The sequence below is a fragment of the Chaetomium strumarium genome (assembly GCF_033439665.1).
Source record: "Chaetomium strumarium strain CBS 333.67 chromosome Unknown B0T15scaffold_1, whole genome shotgun sequence".
NCBI classification, from domain to species: domain Eukaryota; kingdom Fungi; phylum Ascomycota; class Sordariomycetes; order Sordariales; family Chaetomiaceae; genus Chaetomium; species Chaetomium strumarium.
In genome coordinates this window covers 6936878-6950767 of record NW_026944429.1, presented here as the reverse complement: position 1 = coordinate 6950767, position 13890 = coordinate 6936878, and the positions used below count along the sequence as shown (strand labels likewise).

Sequence of the window (13890 nt, the reverse complement as noted above, 5' to 3'; positions counted from 1 at the left end):
TGGTTCAGTTAGAGTGGGTTCCTTCCCGCCATACTGAAAGTCAATAAAGTGCAATAAACTCACCTCCCCGATCCCCAGAGCCTGCGAGAAACTCGGTGTTGTTCCACGCAGTTCACCTTCTCACCGACGAAGACGAAGCAGTGTCACTGTCTCTTCGCTTCGCAAGGACGGAGCACCTATCTTCACACGACAGAAGACTGTGCGGCTTGCATAAGCCCGTTTTTCTTTACTAGCAACAACTCAGCTCGTTCCAAAATCTCATCTTTCCGATTCTCTCTCTCACTTTAGACAAATTCTCACTTCATCATGTCTTTCGATATCATTCGGGAACTTCGCGCCACGGCGGCCGTGACCGACGAATCTCAGGCTCCGACGAGAAACTGGATCATGGGCAAGGAGGAATTTGTGAAGCGCATGCCCCATCATAACGGCATCGAGGCGCTGTGGGTGACCAGGTGGAAGCAACCGGTAAGCGGCCCGCCATTGCTGATGTTGTCGTCCGAGCTGGCAGACGGCTTGATTTTACAAAAACAATATATACCTTACCTTTGTGTTTATTCCTCGGTGTTATTTATTCCAGAGAGTGGACGAGCACATTGCCCTTGAGTTGAGAGAGATACGGAAGTATAGTACCTACCACTAACCACAGCCAATTACCAAACCAAAACCAGTGCTCCCAATCCGTCTACCCCTTCCACGACGGCGCCTACGAGGATTTCGGCCCCATCTTCAAGCACCTCATCCAGGAGAACATCAACGACCCGTTCTCGCCCAACTACACGGCCTCCTTCGTCCCCGTGGCTCAGCGCCTCGAGGCCGCCGGCGACACGGCGCTGCTGGAAACGGGCAACAACAACAAGTCAAAAGCCTCGGCCCTGTACCTGCGTGCCTGTGCCGTCTACCGCATCGCCCGTTTCCCCTACATCACCAAGTTCCCCGCGGGGAACGACAAGCCCAAGCTGGAGGCCTGGGAGGCGCAGAAGAGGGTGTACCTCAAGGCCGGGGCGCTGTGGGAGGTGCCGGTGCAGGAGGTGTTTGTGGAGCATGCGCATCGGAAGGGGAGGGACTTGGATGCCATTCCGGTGTACGTGCGGGTTCCGAAGGGCAAGCAGGGTGTGCCGGTGGTGATTCTGATGACTGGGTTGGATGGGTACCGGCCGGATAATACGATGCGGTGTGATGAGTTCCTGAAGAGAGGATGGTAAGTCGTTGCTTTTCCTGCTATTACTACTAACACCAACCACCGGACCGGTATTTGTTATCAGGGAGGCAGCACATAGCGTATAATATTATGGCTGACCGGTGTTTTTCTTTTCTTCAAGGGCGTCCGTCGTGGTAGAGATCCCTGGTACGGCCGACTGTCCCGCCGACAGCGCCGACCCGGAGTCGCCTGACCGGCTCTGGACGAGCCTGTTGGAGTGGATGGCCAAGGACGGCCGGTTCGACGTGAGACGGGTCATGGTCTGGGGACTGAGCAGCGGCGGATACTACGCCGTTCGCATCGCGCACACGCACAAGGACCAGCTCGTTGGGAGCGTTGCGCAGGGAGCCGGCTGCCACTATTTCTTTGACCGGGAGTGGCTGGAGAAGGTGGATGGGCATGAGTATCCTTTCGAGTCAGAGCATTCCATTCCCCGTTTACCCCCCCATTGATATGGCAGATATGAAGTGGGCAGCTAACTAACTGTTTGTTGACTTTAGTCTGACGCCTGCGATGGCCATGAAGCATGGATTTGACTCGGTCGACGAGTTCAAGGCCAATGCGCAGAAGAAGTTCTCGCTGCTCGAGACGGGCATCCTGGAGAAGCCGTCGACCAGGTTGTTGTTGGTGAATGTGAGTTTCCATGTCTTAGCGAAAGAGCTACTACTCTTCTGCCGAAGGTCGTAAAACTGTGCTGACCGTACCTATGCTAGGGTACTCTCGACGGCCTCATGCCCATTGAAGACTCCATGATGCTCTTCGAGTATGGCCGGCCCAAGGAAGCACGCTTCTTCAGTGGCGCTCTGCACATGGGCTATCCGATGGCCAATTCGTCCGTCTACCCCTGGATGGAAGAGGTCATGGCATCTGTGAGGGACTGAAGCAAGCCTGGGGGATGTGTCTATTGCTCTGTGTTGCGGTTTCCACTTAGGTGTGCAAGACAGCTTTACTGTGCCTATTTTTACCGTTGCTGGGGTAGGAAAATGAAAACTTGAGTATGACTTATACCATGGATTTTCGCCTTTGACTGTATTAAGTTGTCTGCTCACCGTCCCATCCATCCGCCGTCGACTACCAATACGTGGCCGCTCACGTAGCCGCTGGCCTTACTCGCAAGATACACAGCTGTGCCCTTGAAGTCCTCGGGGCTCCCCCACTGTGCCGCTAGCGTCAGCATATACAAGCTTCATCAAGATTCAGAAGTTGCTCTCGGGATCGGGAAAAACAAAAAAAATTAACATACCCTCCCAGCCGGTATCCTCGCGCTAATACTGGCCAGCCGCTCCGGGTCATTCAGCAGCGCCGTGTTCATCTCGGTCTCGATGTAGCCCGGCGCGATGGCGTTGACGGTGATGCCGCGCGACGTCCACTCGTTGGCGAAGCTCTTGGTCAGCTGCCCGACGGCGCCCTTGGACGCCGCGTAGGCCGGCACGGTGAGCCCGCCCTGGAAGGTCAGCAGCGACGCGAAGTTGATGATGGACCCCCGCCGTCCCGTCACGGCCGACGGTTGCAGCTGCAGCATGTGCGCGCCGACGTCCCGGCAGAGCGTGAAGACGCTGTTGAGGTTGACTTGGATCACCTAAGTGATTTCAGATTGATGGGTTAGCATGAATGAATACTAGTTACGGATAAGGGGTAAGGGAAGCGGTGGGAGATGGGCTTTATTTTATATTTTACCTGGTTGAAGTCGGAGTCGGGGAACTTCTCGCACGGGTGTCTTCGCTGGATCCCGGCGCAGTTGACCAGGATGCGGATCTGGTGCCCGTCGGCGAGGATCCGAGGCACGAGCTTGGAGACATCCTCGGCCGAACTCAGATCGGCCGTGTAGATGCTGGCCTTGCGGCCGAGATCCCTGACCGCGTTGAGCGTCTCGGTGGAAGACTCATCTCTCTAGTTTCCGGTGTATCAGTCAGTCAGGGGCGTGCGCATGTCGTAAGGGAGGCACCCTATGAAGGAGGAATGGTTTTGCATGCGAACCTGGACAAGCAGAATGTCGGCTCCGGCTTCGGCGAGGGCGATGGCGACGGCCTTCCCAATACCGCGAGTCCCGCCCGTGACGAGAGCTGTGTGGCCCTCTAGGGAGAACATGCTCGTGGCGTTGCTTGTCGTCATGATTTTTATGTATTGTGGTGATCGTGGGGTTTTATGGAGAGACTTTGATAAGGAGATGGTGAGCTCAGAGGTTGTATGTACAGGAGTGTTCAGTACACTTCGTGTGGTTGGTGTAAGTGGACTGACATATAGTAGCAAGTTACCCTTGTATTGCACCCAGGACTGGTTGTATTTCCTGAAAGCCCCATAAGAGTTGGTATCGTACAGCCGTGTAATTACCACCATCCCGGTTACGCTCGGAACCAGCCCCGGGAATCGGGCGTCCCACACCCGCCCTCTCGGGCTTCGCAACCGATTCCCGAATACAACAACTCAGCGCGGGGTTTTACCCCACTGAGCTTTCGAACTTGGAAGTTTCGTCCTAGGTCTTGAATTCGGCTCCACGTCTCCCAGTCTCGTGGTCTTTCCATCTTAGTGTATTATTGACGTCGGGATTGGCGTCGGCTTTGGGCCCATGAGCGGAGCGGTTGGGTTGGATGGGTGAGAGCCTGGAAGCCGCCCATCGTAAGGTATTTCCTTACCCCTAGTGTTACGTGCTTTACGGAGCTACCTGCATCCGATCCCCTTCCGATGTATTCTTGAAGTTTGTTTTGTAGATCTCAGTGCTCATCTCCTGAGCATTTATCTCAGTTGCGCAACTCATCCTTCCTTCATACGGGTACCAATTCATCCTCCCGACGTAGAGCCCTGCCTTCCCCTTCCCCTAATGGCCTCCACAAGAGTAAAAGCATCTGTCCTGCATGGGGCTAAGGACTTGCGAGTGGTGAGATTGTGACCCGACGACTCATACACCCATTCAAGGGTTCATGCTCACACACACAAACGTCTGCTAGGAAGAGCGCGAGCTGCCTCCCCTAGGCGCCGAAGACGTGCAAGTGGCTGTCAAAGCAACGGGGCTCTGCGGGTCGGACCTCCACTACTTCGGCCACTTCCGCAACGGCGACATCCTGGTGAGGGAGCCCCTGACACTGGGCCACGAGTCGGCCGGTGTGGTGACGGCCGTCGGCGCCGGCGTCACTTCACTGCGAGTAGGAGACCACGTCGCGCTCGAGGTTGGCCAGCCATGTGAGCAGTGCGAGCTGTGCCGGGACGGCCGGTACAACATCTGCAGGGAGATGAAGTTCAGGAGCTCGGCAAAGGCATATCCTCATGCCCAGGGCACCCTCCAGGAGCACATCACACACCCGGCGAAATGGTGCCACAAGTACGTCTACCAGCCCTATTGGAGCTGCCAATGGAAGGTCTTCGTTTTGACACAAAAGCTACTATATATAGGCTTCCATCAGAAGTTTCGCTTGAGCTGGGAGCTCTGGCCGAGCCCCTTTCCGTTGCCCTGCATGCCTCCGACAGGGCACGCCTCAAGCCCGGCTCGACGGTCCTCGTCTTCGGGGCCGGAACCGTCGGCCTTCTCTGCGCCGCCATCAGCAAAGCGGTCGGCAATGCCGTAGTGGTCATTGCCGACATTCAGGAAGACCGGGTCAAGTTCGCTGTCGAGAACGGGTTTGCTGACGCGTCCATCGTCGTGCCCATGAAGCGGCCCGAAACCGTCGAAGCGAAGCTCGAGTTTGCCAAGGAGGTCGCCGAGGCTGTCAAGTCAACCACCCACAACGGTCAGCCTCTGGGCGAGGTATCTGCCACATACGAGTGCACCGGCGTAGAGGCGTGCCTGCAGGCTTCTATCTATGTGAGTTGTCCCCAATACCGAGCAGACAAAGGGGGAAAACTAGGTAGTATTTCTGACCCCCTCCCCCTCCCCCCTTACAGGCCACGGCTCCCGGCGGCCGCATCCTGCTTATTGGCATGGGCAACCCCATCCAGACATTGCCTATCTCGGCAGCCGCCCTGCGTGAAGTCGACCTTGTCGGTGTCTTCCGCTACGCCAACACCTACCCGCGCGTGATCGAGCTGCTAGCCAGCAAGAATCCGCGTCTTCCGGATTTCACAAAGCTCATCACGCAACGGTATGCCGGTATGGAGAACATCCCGAAGGCTTTCGATATGGCCGCGAGGGTGAAGGACGACGAGGGAAAGCTGGTGCTGAAGGTTATGGTGGACATGTAAAGGACAGGACAGGAGGTCAGATTTGGGGGTGTGTTCAGTCGCATGAGCATTAAACACGACCATTCTTGGGCTGAAAAGACCTTCACGCTTAAAAGAGAAAATATTTCCAAGGTCTATTTGAACGTCCTCTACCCATTTTGACGTGGTGGCATCATATCTATGACTTATCCGGAAATCCAAAATCGACCCCGAACGGCGGATACACAAACCGCTGCAGCTTGCCCTCCTTGGTCAGCTTGTCTGAGTAGTCGTTCAGCAGCTTCATATCCTCGCCGTCCAGATCAATCAGGTTCATATTCTCCTTGATCCGCTCCGGCGTAACCGACTTGGCCAGGACGGTACTGCCGCGGGGAACTAAACACGTGCCATTGTCAGTATCATCCCCAATTTCCAACAGGAGAACAAAGCAAAAGAGAAAAAAACATACGATGGTAGCTCAGCAGCACAGTCGCCGGCTTCACGCCGTGCTTCTCGGCAATCTTCACCACGGGTTCCGCCGTGAAGAGTGGGCCGCCCGTGCTGCCCAGCGGGCTGTACGCCATGATGTGGATGCCCTTCTCCCTGCAGAGATCGACAATTTCTTGCTGCGGTAGCGCCGGGTGGTTCTCGATCTGGTTGACGGCGGGAACGATGGTGGCGTGGGGCAGGAGTTGCTCCAGGTAGCGCTTGCTGTACTACATTACATGGGAGTCAGATGTTGACAGCAAGAAGCGGGAATGGGGGGAGTGGCATTATACGTTGGAAACGCCGATGGCCTTGGTCTTGCCCGTTGCGACCAGCTTCTCCATCTGCTTCCACGTGTCTACGTGGTTGTGGGACCGGATGATGTCGCGCTCGCCGTTGGGAAGCTTGGGAAATCTATCGTCGTTGCCTGGGGGAATCAGCATACCATCCAAGGTACCTCAGATTAAGTCGGTATACACCTACCCTCCGGGTTCATCAACAGCGGCCAGTGCTGTGCTTCACGTCAGGTTCTTCTCCGTCTTGGCGCGTCGCGGTCATCTCATCAAAGACACTCGGCAGACATACCACCAAGTACAGATCCACATAATCCAGCCCGAGCTTCTGCAGACTCTTCTCCAAGCCGAGCTCGCACCGCGTGGTGTACGTCGCCCACACCTTGCTGACCACAAAGATGTCCTCGCGCTTGACGCCCGCGGCAAACGCCTCGGCCAGTCCCTGCCCGACCTCCTCCTCGTTGGCGTAGCAGTACGCGCAGTCGATCAGCTTGTACCCGGCCTTGAGCGCGTACGCCACTGCTTCCTTGACTTCGCCCGGCGCGGATTGCCATGTCCCTGCCGTGGCGGTCAGTTTCTTTCTTTCTCTTTCCTCTTGCCGCAGGAGAATCCGGTGACGTTATTGAAAAAAAGAGGAAAAGAGAGAGCTTTACCCAGCCCCAGGGCGGGGATATCTTGGCCGGTGTTGAGCTTGAAGGTCTTGTTCGCCATTGTGGTCGTTCGGGGGGTTGTCCGGATGGTCGGCGGGGCAGAGAGGAAGCCACGGGACAGGGCTGTGAGTCCTTTACTACGCGGGAGTCTCGAGAGGAGCAGCAGCTTTGCGATATCACGCTCGGTGCGTTTGGCGTTGAGGGGTAGGGGAGTAGGTAACAAAGCCTTCTTCTTGAAGAGGGCCACACGAGCAGGACTGAGACAAGGGACAGATTATAGGTGGAAGTCCCAGCCAGGCCGGGACTGGCACGGGCTGGGCATGTTGCTCGGCGCCGTTTCGAGTGGGTATGCAACCCGGTAACCGGCTAAATGGGGCGCTATCACGACGGTGACAGTGGAGCGGAACTTGAGGCTCGGTGTATCATTTGCCGTGGGCGAGGTCCAGGACCGTCATCTTGAAAGAGTCTAGCATGGCTTGACCGGCTCTTGCCAACGATGTTACCAATGTTATCTGGGATTGCTTTACAGGTTTCCATCAGCTATGTAGAACCCCGGGCACCGTAACTTAACTCCTAGTAGTAGTACTCTGAAGGGACCGTAAGTCTTGTCACAAAACAACTGCGCGTTGCCCCTCAATGGCTGACTTTCTTCAGCGTGGGGTTTGGCGGGGTATCATCGAGGAGTCAAGCCAAAGTGCCCCTGTCCGGCGGGGGAGAGAGACGTTCGGGGTTCGGTGCTTGATAGGTGGAAAATTGGTTGCTTCGATCGTCAACTGTCTTGGCGTCTGGCGTCATTTTTGGTAAATACGTAATTGAGTTCTCTGTAATGACCATACCAGCCTAGCCCAGAGTATGTAACTCACTCAAGGTACGTGAGGCCCTTTATTATGCCAGGCATCCACTTTAGATCCATCTCAGCTGTCGTCAGCTTCTTAACGAGTTTGCAAACGGACCCCAATAGGTATCACGTCTCTGAGACGCTCGCACTCATGGTTTGCATCTACAAAGATATGCTTCGCCCGCCGATCACATCGTCAACTGTCCTCCCATCATACAATAAAGAATAAATCCCGAACTCCCTTCCAGCACCCGAGCTCGCTCGAGACAATATCGTTGAACACATATTACCAAGGTCTATCATGCGATAGTCTATCGTGACGGGCCTGCAAACAGAAAAGAACAGGAGGTGTACAAGCAAGAGAAGAACACAGCGCATTGACTCATCTACCCGGCGATCAACACCCAGAGTAGGAAAAATATCATCTGGCGTGACGAGGTCAGTATAAGCTGTCCTGGAGGAATATAATAGCCGACATACTAGGACACCAAACATCTTGGCTATTAGCCATCTGTTGCTCGAGACGCGAGACCAATACTTCAGCAGCTCCTTCTGCGCTCCCTCGACATTGTCGACCACGTCCTCTCTGCTTTAGTGTTAGCAAAGGCTACCTGGCACAAAGGCTGGGGGTAACACACGTGTTGGCATCGATGCGTTGAATCATCTCTGACTGTTCGCTGACCATGGCAGCGAGCTGTCCGAAGCTACGGATATCAGTCAGTCTTGCACTTGGAAGTGCCTCATCGTCTCGGGTTGCTGGCTTACATTGACCCCAGCTCGTTGATGGTAGATTCTATTGCTTCGATGGCTTGCCCTCGTTGCTGGATATACGTGTTTTGGCCCTCTTCCATCATCTGGAGCTGTAGCTGCTGGTCCCCGCCCATGGGGTTGAGTGAAATGAGGTCTGCCCCCGGCGAAGGTGTGGCCCTGTTCGGAGTGCTGTACAGGGGAGATGCGGAGGGCGGGAGTGATGCATGAGCGTGCTGGCCCACTGTCGACACGAATGCCTCTGTTCTTGACCTCGAGGCCTGGATATTCTTTGTCCTGATCTCCAAGACGTCCTGCCAGGACATCAGCACTTGTCCTCGCCTAAGGACTCACGTGGATTTACCTTGAAGTTCGCGCTCACATCCCCAAGCTTTCCCTGCAACAGCAGCAAAATGTTCTTGTTGTTTTCCCCTTCTTGGTCCGGTTTTGGGTGTAAGCGCTTCGATAGTGCTTGTAGGTTGCGAATGTCTTCGTTGAGACGGGACAAGTCTTGTTTGATGATGAAGGTCAACTGCCCGGAATTAGTCACGGCCGAAGTCTGATTCCTCGGAAAGTCACAAATCATACCTCGTTCACTTCAACCGGGTTGTCGTCAAAGAGTGATCTTTTCTTGGCCACTGTAACTGTTCAGTACCTCTCCGAACCTCTTTTGTCATGGGATACCCCTACGCTGCGCCAACTTCTGGAGTTTCCCCATCGTCGCCGATATTCCCCTGCCGATTTCCGCCGCATGGCGCGCGAACTCTGATCGCCGTGGCTGCGGTCCCCCGGTCGCCGCGCTTCTTTGCGCATCGCTTAGGAGTTTCTGCGATCCTGGCTTTGCAGCCTGTTTCCGTTGGGCGGCAGTGACGATATGACGAAATTCCGCCGTGCGGTCGTTGATGGCAACGGCCATTCCGGCGGACAAGCGGTTTAGCGGTGGTTAACAGTTGGACAGATTCTCAACCTTGCGCCGGAGGATTTGGTGGCAATTCGCGAATGCCCGTATCCCCACTGAACGGACCCGTCGACCTCGAAAGAATGTTCTTGGAAGTATTAGGTTGCGGTAGTGAAGCGCCAAAAGCAATGGGGTTAATGGCGCCAAAGAGAACGTTGGAGGCGAGTCTGCGATGGTTGAGATTCGGCGATGTTCTGCGTGATCCGTCGTGTTTGAGGCAAACGTGGTTATTGTTTCGCGCCGCGCTCGGACCAGCTTCGATCTCCGTCTTGGCGAATACAGTGTATATTGCCCACGGGAACTGTGGCTCACACCGTGACCTGTTTCTCAACCCCAGCCGAGCAGAAGTTGCGAAAACACCTTCGGATATGGCAGTCCACGCAGTTTGTTGTCCATAGCTCTACTGAATGACATGTTGTGCTGAAGGAAGTCTGCTCCGCATAGGTACTGGGACCGTGTTTGCGTCTTCCCATCTTCTCCCAGGCCCAGGCGAGCCAGGTTGTCCTCGAGTCCCCACTGTTGTGTCGAAACGGTCGATGACTTTGCGGGGGTGCAGCGTGCAGGCATTCAAAGTTACCTAGTTTCAGAATTCTATTGGTCCCTGATATCCCAAGTCAACTTGAGTCGTTTGTCTCTGTCAAACCTTGAGATGTTGTCTCAAGGACTGGAGAGCTGCTGTTGCCTCTTTGCATACAAAGCGCAGCCTCCAATTCGGCATCGAAGGGATTTGGAAGCTGTGTCGAAATTCGTGGCGGAACATGCAATTGCACACGTCGTCGTGCCGAATCTCTTTTTAGGCTTGCAGATCATCTTGGCATTGCGCGCGCTCAAAGCCACAATCCTTCCATGCCTGCGTCCAGGGTTCTGTCCACGCATCGAGCGAACAGTCCAAACCAACACGGATTTCGGTGGGGACTGGCCTGACGACATCTTCTTGCCCCTTTACGCCCTGCTTGGTTCAACATCAAGAGTTTCTTTATGGGCGCAATATACGCAGCCGATGGTTGTTCTCCTCGGCTGTCTCGCGGCTGATCTGTGAAACCCGGGATTACGTCGTCTCCGCCCATCCGTATTGCCCCCGCCGTGGTTTGCCGGCTACCTGCAGACCAAGCTGCGATTCTGCATCATCGAGCTCGCTTCATTAGCCCCATCAAGTGTTCCTTCCCAGCCTAAGTCGCACAACAAGAGAGCGCGAATGTAGCTTCGCGGTTGCTGCGCAGACACTGCCGCCATGGATGGTTCATACGGGAATGTCTTCCCTACCGGAAGGGTCATGTAAGCCAAAGCCCGTACTGCAAGTTACCGTTGAAGAGCGATGCATCTAAACTTGCTGTTTCCACAGGCCGCCGAGCGCAACGGCACCGAGCAACACCACCCAATACAAGGTCAACGTGAACCGCCAGAAAACGAAGAAATGGGCAAATTTTAAACCACAAAACTACGACGGCGATGACTGGGGCGACGAGTATGACGAGCCAGCATACGAACCGGAACCTCCCCCGCCGCCGAAACCCATCGACCAACGACATTCCCCAACCGCGAGACAATTCCAGCCTCCCGGATCGTTGCCTCTACGTACCCACACCGAACAGTTCCCGGCCGCGGCTCCGGTGAGACCGGGGCAGAATCAGGCTGCGTCCGGTCCGTCATCACTGCCCAGCATGACCCAGCGGAGGGCAACCGAACCCATAGGGCCCGCACCACACGATGTCGCTGGACATGCCCACCCGGCGTTCTCTCCTGACGGCAGGCGCGGCTCCGCTGCTCCCCAGAGTGCCCGCCCGCTCCCTTCGCAGCTGCGGCAAGCCGGCGCTAGCGCTCGACCAAGCGACAGCCCGAAGCCATGGATGGAGACAGGCTCGCCATCCCCCTTAAGCGCACAATCACCTGTCTCACCAAACAAACCGCTCCCGTTCGTTCGTCCGGCCGACGTCTATCGACGGATGGAGGAAGAGAGACAGAAGGAGCGGCGGTCGTCAGAAAGCCGTACACCAGGGGCTGGAAACTCATCCGCATCGGAAACCCGACGGCACGGAGAGGCACAAGCCCTGCAGCCTGCCAACGAGCTCGCTCCTATTGCGGAAAGGAAAAGCGAGTACGGTATCGAGGGAATACTTGCCAGCTACAGGACTGAGGAGCCGGTCGTTCAGCCTGCCACGGCGCAGGAAGAGGTAGAAGCTGCCGAGTCTCAAAAGTTTGTCCAATCCGAGTCTCCCGCAGCGTTGCGGCGCTTTTCGAAGAGTCCCCAGTTGCCGGATCTAAGTCGCATATCGGGATTCGGCGAGGATCTCTTCTCGTCCAGCCTCTTCCCCGCTTCAGGGCTGCGCTCACCCGTTTCTGCCAGTTTCCCATCGTCGGGTCAAGTCGAACGCGCCTCTGCTGAATCTGCTGAACCTGCCGCTCCTGGTACAGTAGATCCGCCAGGCAAATCGGCCGATAGCGCCACGCATCGGAGCTTAGCTACAATCACAGAACGGGCCTCAGGCTCTGAGGAGAGAATATCACAACCCGTGCCTGATGCATCGCCCTCGCCGCCCAACGGGCCCAACCAGGATCAGCCCATCGGGCAACCGCTGCTGCAAGGCACGCCGAGTGCACCGCAGCCGGTGTTTGACGCCACCGGGCAGCATGCATCCGCCGCAGTGTCACCTCGGGAGCCTGCACCACGCACTGAAGACCCACCAGCCACCACAGCAACGAGGCCGTCGATGCCGGGCGGCTGGGTTACCGAAACTCCGCCAGCGCCTGGGCGGGAAATGTCAGCCAAGGCTCCTGAGCCTAAAGAGGTATCTTCAGAGAGTAATGGCGCTGCCCAACGTGAGAGCACCCCCTTCAATGTTACGAGGACTCCTCAAACAGAGTCCCAAGGAACGGCATTATTGAAGGGCAGGGACACGGCAAGAAATCATAGCCCTGTGCCGTCACATCCTGCTTCACCGCATAACCTCCCTCCGCTTCGGACCTCTAGTCCAGCTCTGAGCGCAAAACTTGGTATGGGCTCCCAGCAGACTACACCAAAACTACAGTCACGCGATGCATCGCCCTCTCCACGGGTTGACACCACTGAATCCGCCAGCTCGTTGCCGACGAGTGCGGATACGGAGCATCCTGAGGTTACGCCCATAGCGCCTTTGAATCCTCGCCGCGCAACGCCAGAGGTTAGCACCATGTCGCAGCCGGTTTTGTCGCTTCCGCCATTCGAAACGGGTTCAACATTACAGGCGTCAACTGATTCGCCAGTCAAAGATAGCGACATGTTGAGCGCGGAGATCATTAAGTCCCTCAGCCCCGGCCAAGAAGTTGCCAGTGGGACAGATGTTGTTGAAGGGTCCACGGCGACGTACAATGCTCCCGTCGCCGATCCCACCCGTGAGAGCAGTTACCTCGGAGATGTCTACGGTGATTATTGGGCGACAACCGAGGACAAGGCCGAGCCCAGCGTGCTCACGTCGGCCAGGGCGGATGAGCCAGGAAAGGCGGCGCAGAATCACCCACCTCCATCACCGAATGCCCCGGCAGATAACCAGGCAGTGGTTGAAAGCAAACGAGGTTCAACCAGCTCGTCCATTCCCTCTATCAACACGCTGGCTAAAAGTCCCGAAGTCCAGGCTGAGACGGCGACCGAAAGCGGAGGGCTCCGCAGACGCTTCTCATGGGAAGCGGCTCTAGAGGGCTCGGTTCCCGTAGGTCTCTCGTCTCCGGGCGCAGCACTCTTCACTGAGCAGAAGGCTCTCGGTTCCGGCGCCGAAACCGTGAGTACACCGACAACGAAGCCCACCGCGCCAGAGACCGAGCCATCGCGGCCGGCCCAATATGCCGAAGGTATGAAGTCGGCAGACGACCTCCGAGCCGAGTCTGCTCCTGAACTGCTCGGCCCAGCTCCCTCTACAGACCGTCGGAGAGAATCACCCTCGCCCCTCTCTGTCCTGTCGGACGAACGGAAAGAATCAAAGCGGTTGTCTCTCGCAGAGGAGAAGATCGTACTTCAGCCCGACCTTCCTTCCCCACCGCTTGAACAACACCCTGTCTTTGCTACTGTTCAGGAGTCGCGACGGGCCGAGCCGGCGACTCCTCCTTCTCCGCAAAACCTTCTAGGTTTCCGAACTATCATGGAGATGTCCTTGGCCTCGGAGCGTATCAAACATTACAAGGAGACGCGATGGCAGTTCTCCGCGGTTGACACGGGCCTCGACGACTGGCTGAAGGCGATGCTGTCTCGGCATCCGGAGCATGCCAATGCTGTAATGTCCTACGCCAGCGCAGCGGCATCCCAGGCACAGCATGGCAGTCAGGGGGCAGCGCCGGCCTCAGGCCAGGGTGCAAGGGCGCCAGCACACTTACCTATGGCTCACCTCCAACACAGCCTGGGCGGGCTCGGACATTCGAGTAACCAGATGGGTGCGAAGAGCAAGGAGCTTTTGATGGCTGCTGGCAAGGCTGGGAAGGGATTTGGTAAAGGTTTACTAAGTAAGGGGAGAAGCAAGCTCCGTGGAACGGGGGACAAAGTGTTTTCGAGTTCATAAGATGCATCACTTCTTCGTACAGCGTTTAATCTACCTATGTTGGATGGACCTGGCTTTTAGTTC

General features: G+C 56.3%; 7 protein-coding genes across 7 annotated transcripts; 4 read left to right on the top strand and 3 right to left on the bottom strand.

Moving 5' to 3' along the window:
• Positions 1–306: 306 nt before the first annotated feature.
• Positions 307–2082, top strand: B0T15DRAFT_386888 (Alpha/Beta hydrolase protein; the record flags this gene model as incomplete). The annotated part of the gene is made up of 5 exons (XM_062864350.1): positions 307–468; positions 672–1201; positions 1323–1616; positions 1702–1834; positions 1915–2082. The coding sequence occupies 5 exons, from the start codon at positions 307–309 to the stop codon at positions 2080–2082; spliced, it is 1287 nt and encodes a 428-aa protein (XP_062727291.1).
• A 164-nt stretch (positions 2083–2246) lies between these two features.
• On the bottom strand, positions 2247–3289 carry B0T15DRAFT_508062 (uncharacterized protein; the record flags this gene model as incomplete). The annotated part of the gene is made up of 4 exons (XM_062867688.1): positions 2247–2357; positions 2445–2780; positions 2879–3091; positions 3179–3289. The coding sequence occupies 4 exons, from the start codon at positions 3287–3289 to the stop codon at positions 2247–2249; spliced, it is 771 nt and encodes a 256-aa protein (XP_062727290.1).
• Positions 3290–3574: 285 nt separating this feature from the next.
• B0T15DRAFT_521715 (chaperonin 10-like protein) lies at positions 3575–5484 on the top strand. The gene is made up of 4 exons (XM_062868575.1): positions 3575–4076; positions 4147–4517; positions 4589–4997; positions 5078–5484. Exons 1-4 carry the CDS (start codon positions 4020–4022, stop codon positions 5372–5374), a joined length of 1134 nt encoding a protein of 377 aa, XP_062727289.1. The 5' UTR covers positions 3575–4019; the 3' UTR covers positions 5375–5484.
• B0T15DRAFT_78255 (NADP-dependent oxidoreductase domain-containing protein) lies at positions 5373–7109 on the bottom strand. Its single transcript, XM_062871311.1, has 6 exons — positions 6765–7109; positions 6404–6669; positions 6302–6329; positions 6112–6245; positions 5802–6048; positions 5373–5728 (listed from the first exon to the last, which is right to left on the bottom strand). The coding sequence occupies exons 1-6, from the start codon at positions 6820–6822 to the stop codon at positions 5532–5534; spliced, it is 930 nt and encodes a 309-aa protein (XP_062727288.1). The 5' UTR covers positions 6823–7109; the 3' UTR covers positions 5373–5531.
• A 702-nt stretch (positions 7110–7811) lies between these two features.
• Positions 7812–9607, bottom strand: B0T15DRAFT_78253 (t-SNARE). The gene is made up of 7 exons (XM_062871310.1): positions 9037–9607; positions 8935–8984; positions 8711–8878; positions 8365–8660; positions 8238–8303; positions 8080–8185; positions 7812–8024 (listed from the first exon to the last, which is right to left on the bottom strand). Exons 1-7 carry the CDS (start codon positions 9260–9262, stop codon positions 7986–7988), a joined length of 951 nt encoding a protein of 316 aa, XP_062727287.1. The 5' UTR covers positions 9263–9607; the 3' UTR covers positions 7812–7985.
• An 832-nt stretch (positions 9608–10439) lies between these two features.
• B0T15DRAFT_78398 (uncharacterized protein) lies at positions 10440–11850 on the top strand. The gene is made up of 3 exons (XM_062871312.1): positions 10440–10579; positions 10647–11475; positions 11649–11850. The coding sequence occupies exons 1-3, from the start codon at positions 10536–10538 to the stop codon at positions 11685–11687; spliced, it is 912 nt and encodes a 303-aa protein (XP_062727286.1). The 5' UTR covers positions 10440–10535; the 3' UTR covers positions 11688–11850.
• A 447-nt stretch (positions 11851–12297) lies between these two features.
• B0T15DRAFT_389203 (uncharacterized protein) lies at positions 12298–13827 on the top strand (the record flags this gene model as incomplete). Its single annotated transcript, XM_062864475.1, has 1 exon — positions 12298–13827. The coding sequence occupies one exon, from the start codon at positions 12298–12300 to the stop codon at positions 13825–13827; it is 1530 nt and encodes a 509-aa protein (XP_062727285.1).
• Positions 13828–13890: the final 63 nt, after the last annotated feature.

Bases quoted from the DNA above. Each gene is read 5' to 3' on its own strand.
- B0T15DRAFT_78253 (XM_062871310.1), bottom strand. From the start codon at position 9,262: ATGGCCGTTGCCATCAACGACCGCACGGCGGAATTTCGTCATATCGTC. The intron at 8,879-8,934 runs GTATGATTTGTG...AATTCCGGGCAG, and splicing joins ACCCGGTTGAAGTGAACGAG to TTGACCTTCATCATCAAACA. The intron at 8,661-8,710 runs GTAAATCCACGT...ATGTCCTGGCAG, and splicing joins ATGTGAGCGCGAACTTCAAG to GACGTCTTGGAGATCAGGAC.
- B0T15DRAFT_78255 (XM_062871311.1), bottom strand. From the start codon at position 6,822: ATGGCGAACAAGACCTTCAAGCTCAACACCGGCCAAGATATCCCCGCC. The intron at 6,330-6,403 runs GTATGTCTGCCG...CGTGAAGCACAG, and splicing joins ATGTGGATCTGTACTTGGTG to CACTGGCCGCTGTTGATGAA. The intron at 5,729-5,801 runs GTATGTTTTTTT...GCACGTGTTTAG, and splicing joins TGTGCTGCTGAGCTACCATC to TTCCCCGCGGCAGTACCGTC.
- B0T15DRAFT_521715 (XM_062868575.1), top strand. From the start codon at position 4,020: ATGGCCTCCACAAGAGTAAAAGCATCTGTCCTGCATGGGGCTAAGGAC. The intron at 4,518-4,588 runs GTACGTCTACCA...TACTATATATAG, and splicing joins CCGGCGAAATGGTGCCACAA to GCTTCCATCAGAAGTTTCGC. The intron at 4,998-5,077 runs GTGAGTTGTCCC...CCCCCCTTACAG, and splicing joins GCCTGCAGGCTTCTATCTAT to GCCACGGCTCCCGGCGGCCG.
- B0T15DRAFT_78398 (XM_062871312.1), top strand. From the start codon at position 10,536: ATGGATGGTTCATACGGGAATGTCTTCCCTACCGGAAGGGTCAT. The intron at 10,580-10,646 runs GTAAGCCAAAGC...CTGTTTCCACAG, and splicing joins TTCCCTACCGGAAGGGTCAT to GCCGCCGAGCGCAACGGCAC. The intron at 11,476-11,648 runs GTAGAAGCTGCC...CGTTTCTGCCAG, and splicing joins CTGCCACGGCGCAGGAAGAG to TTTCCCATCGTCGGGTCAAG.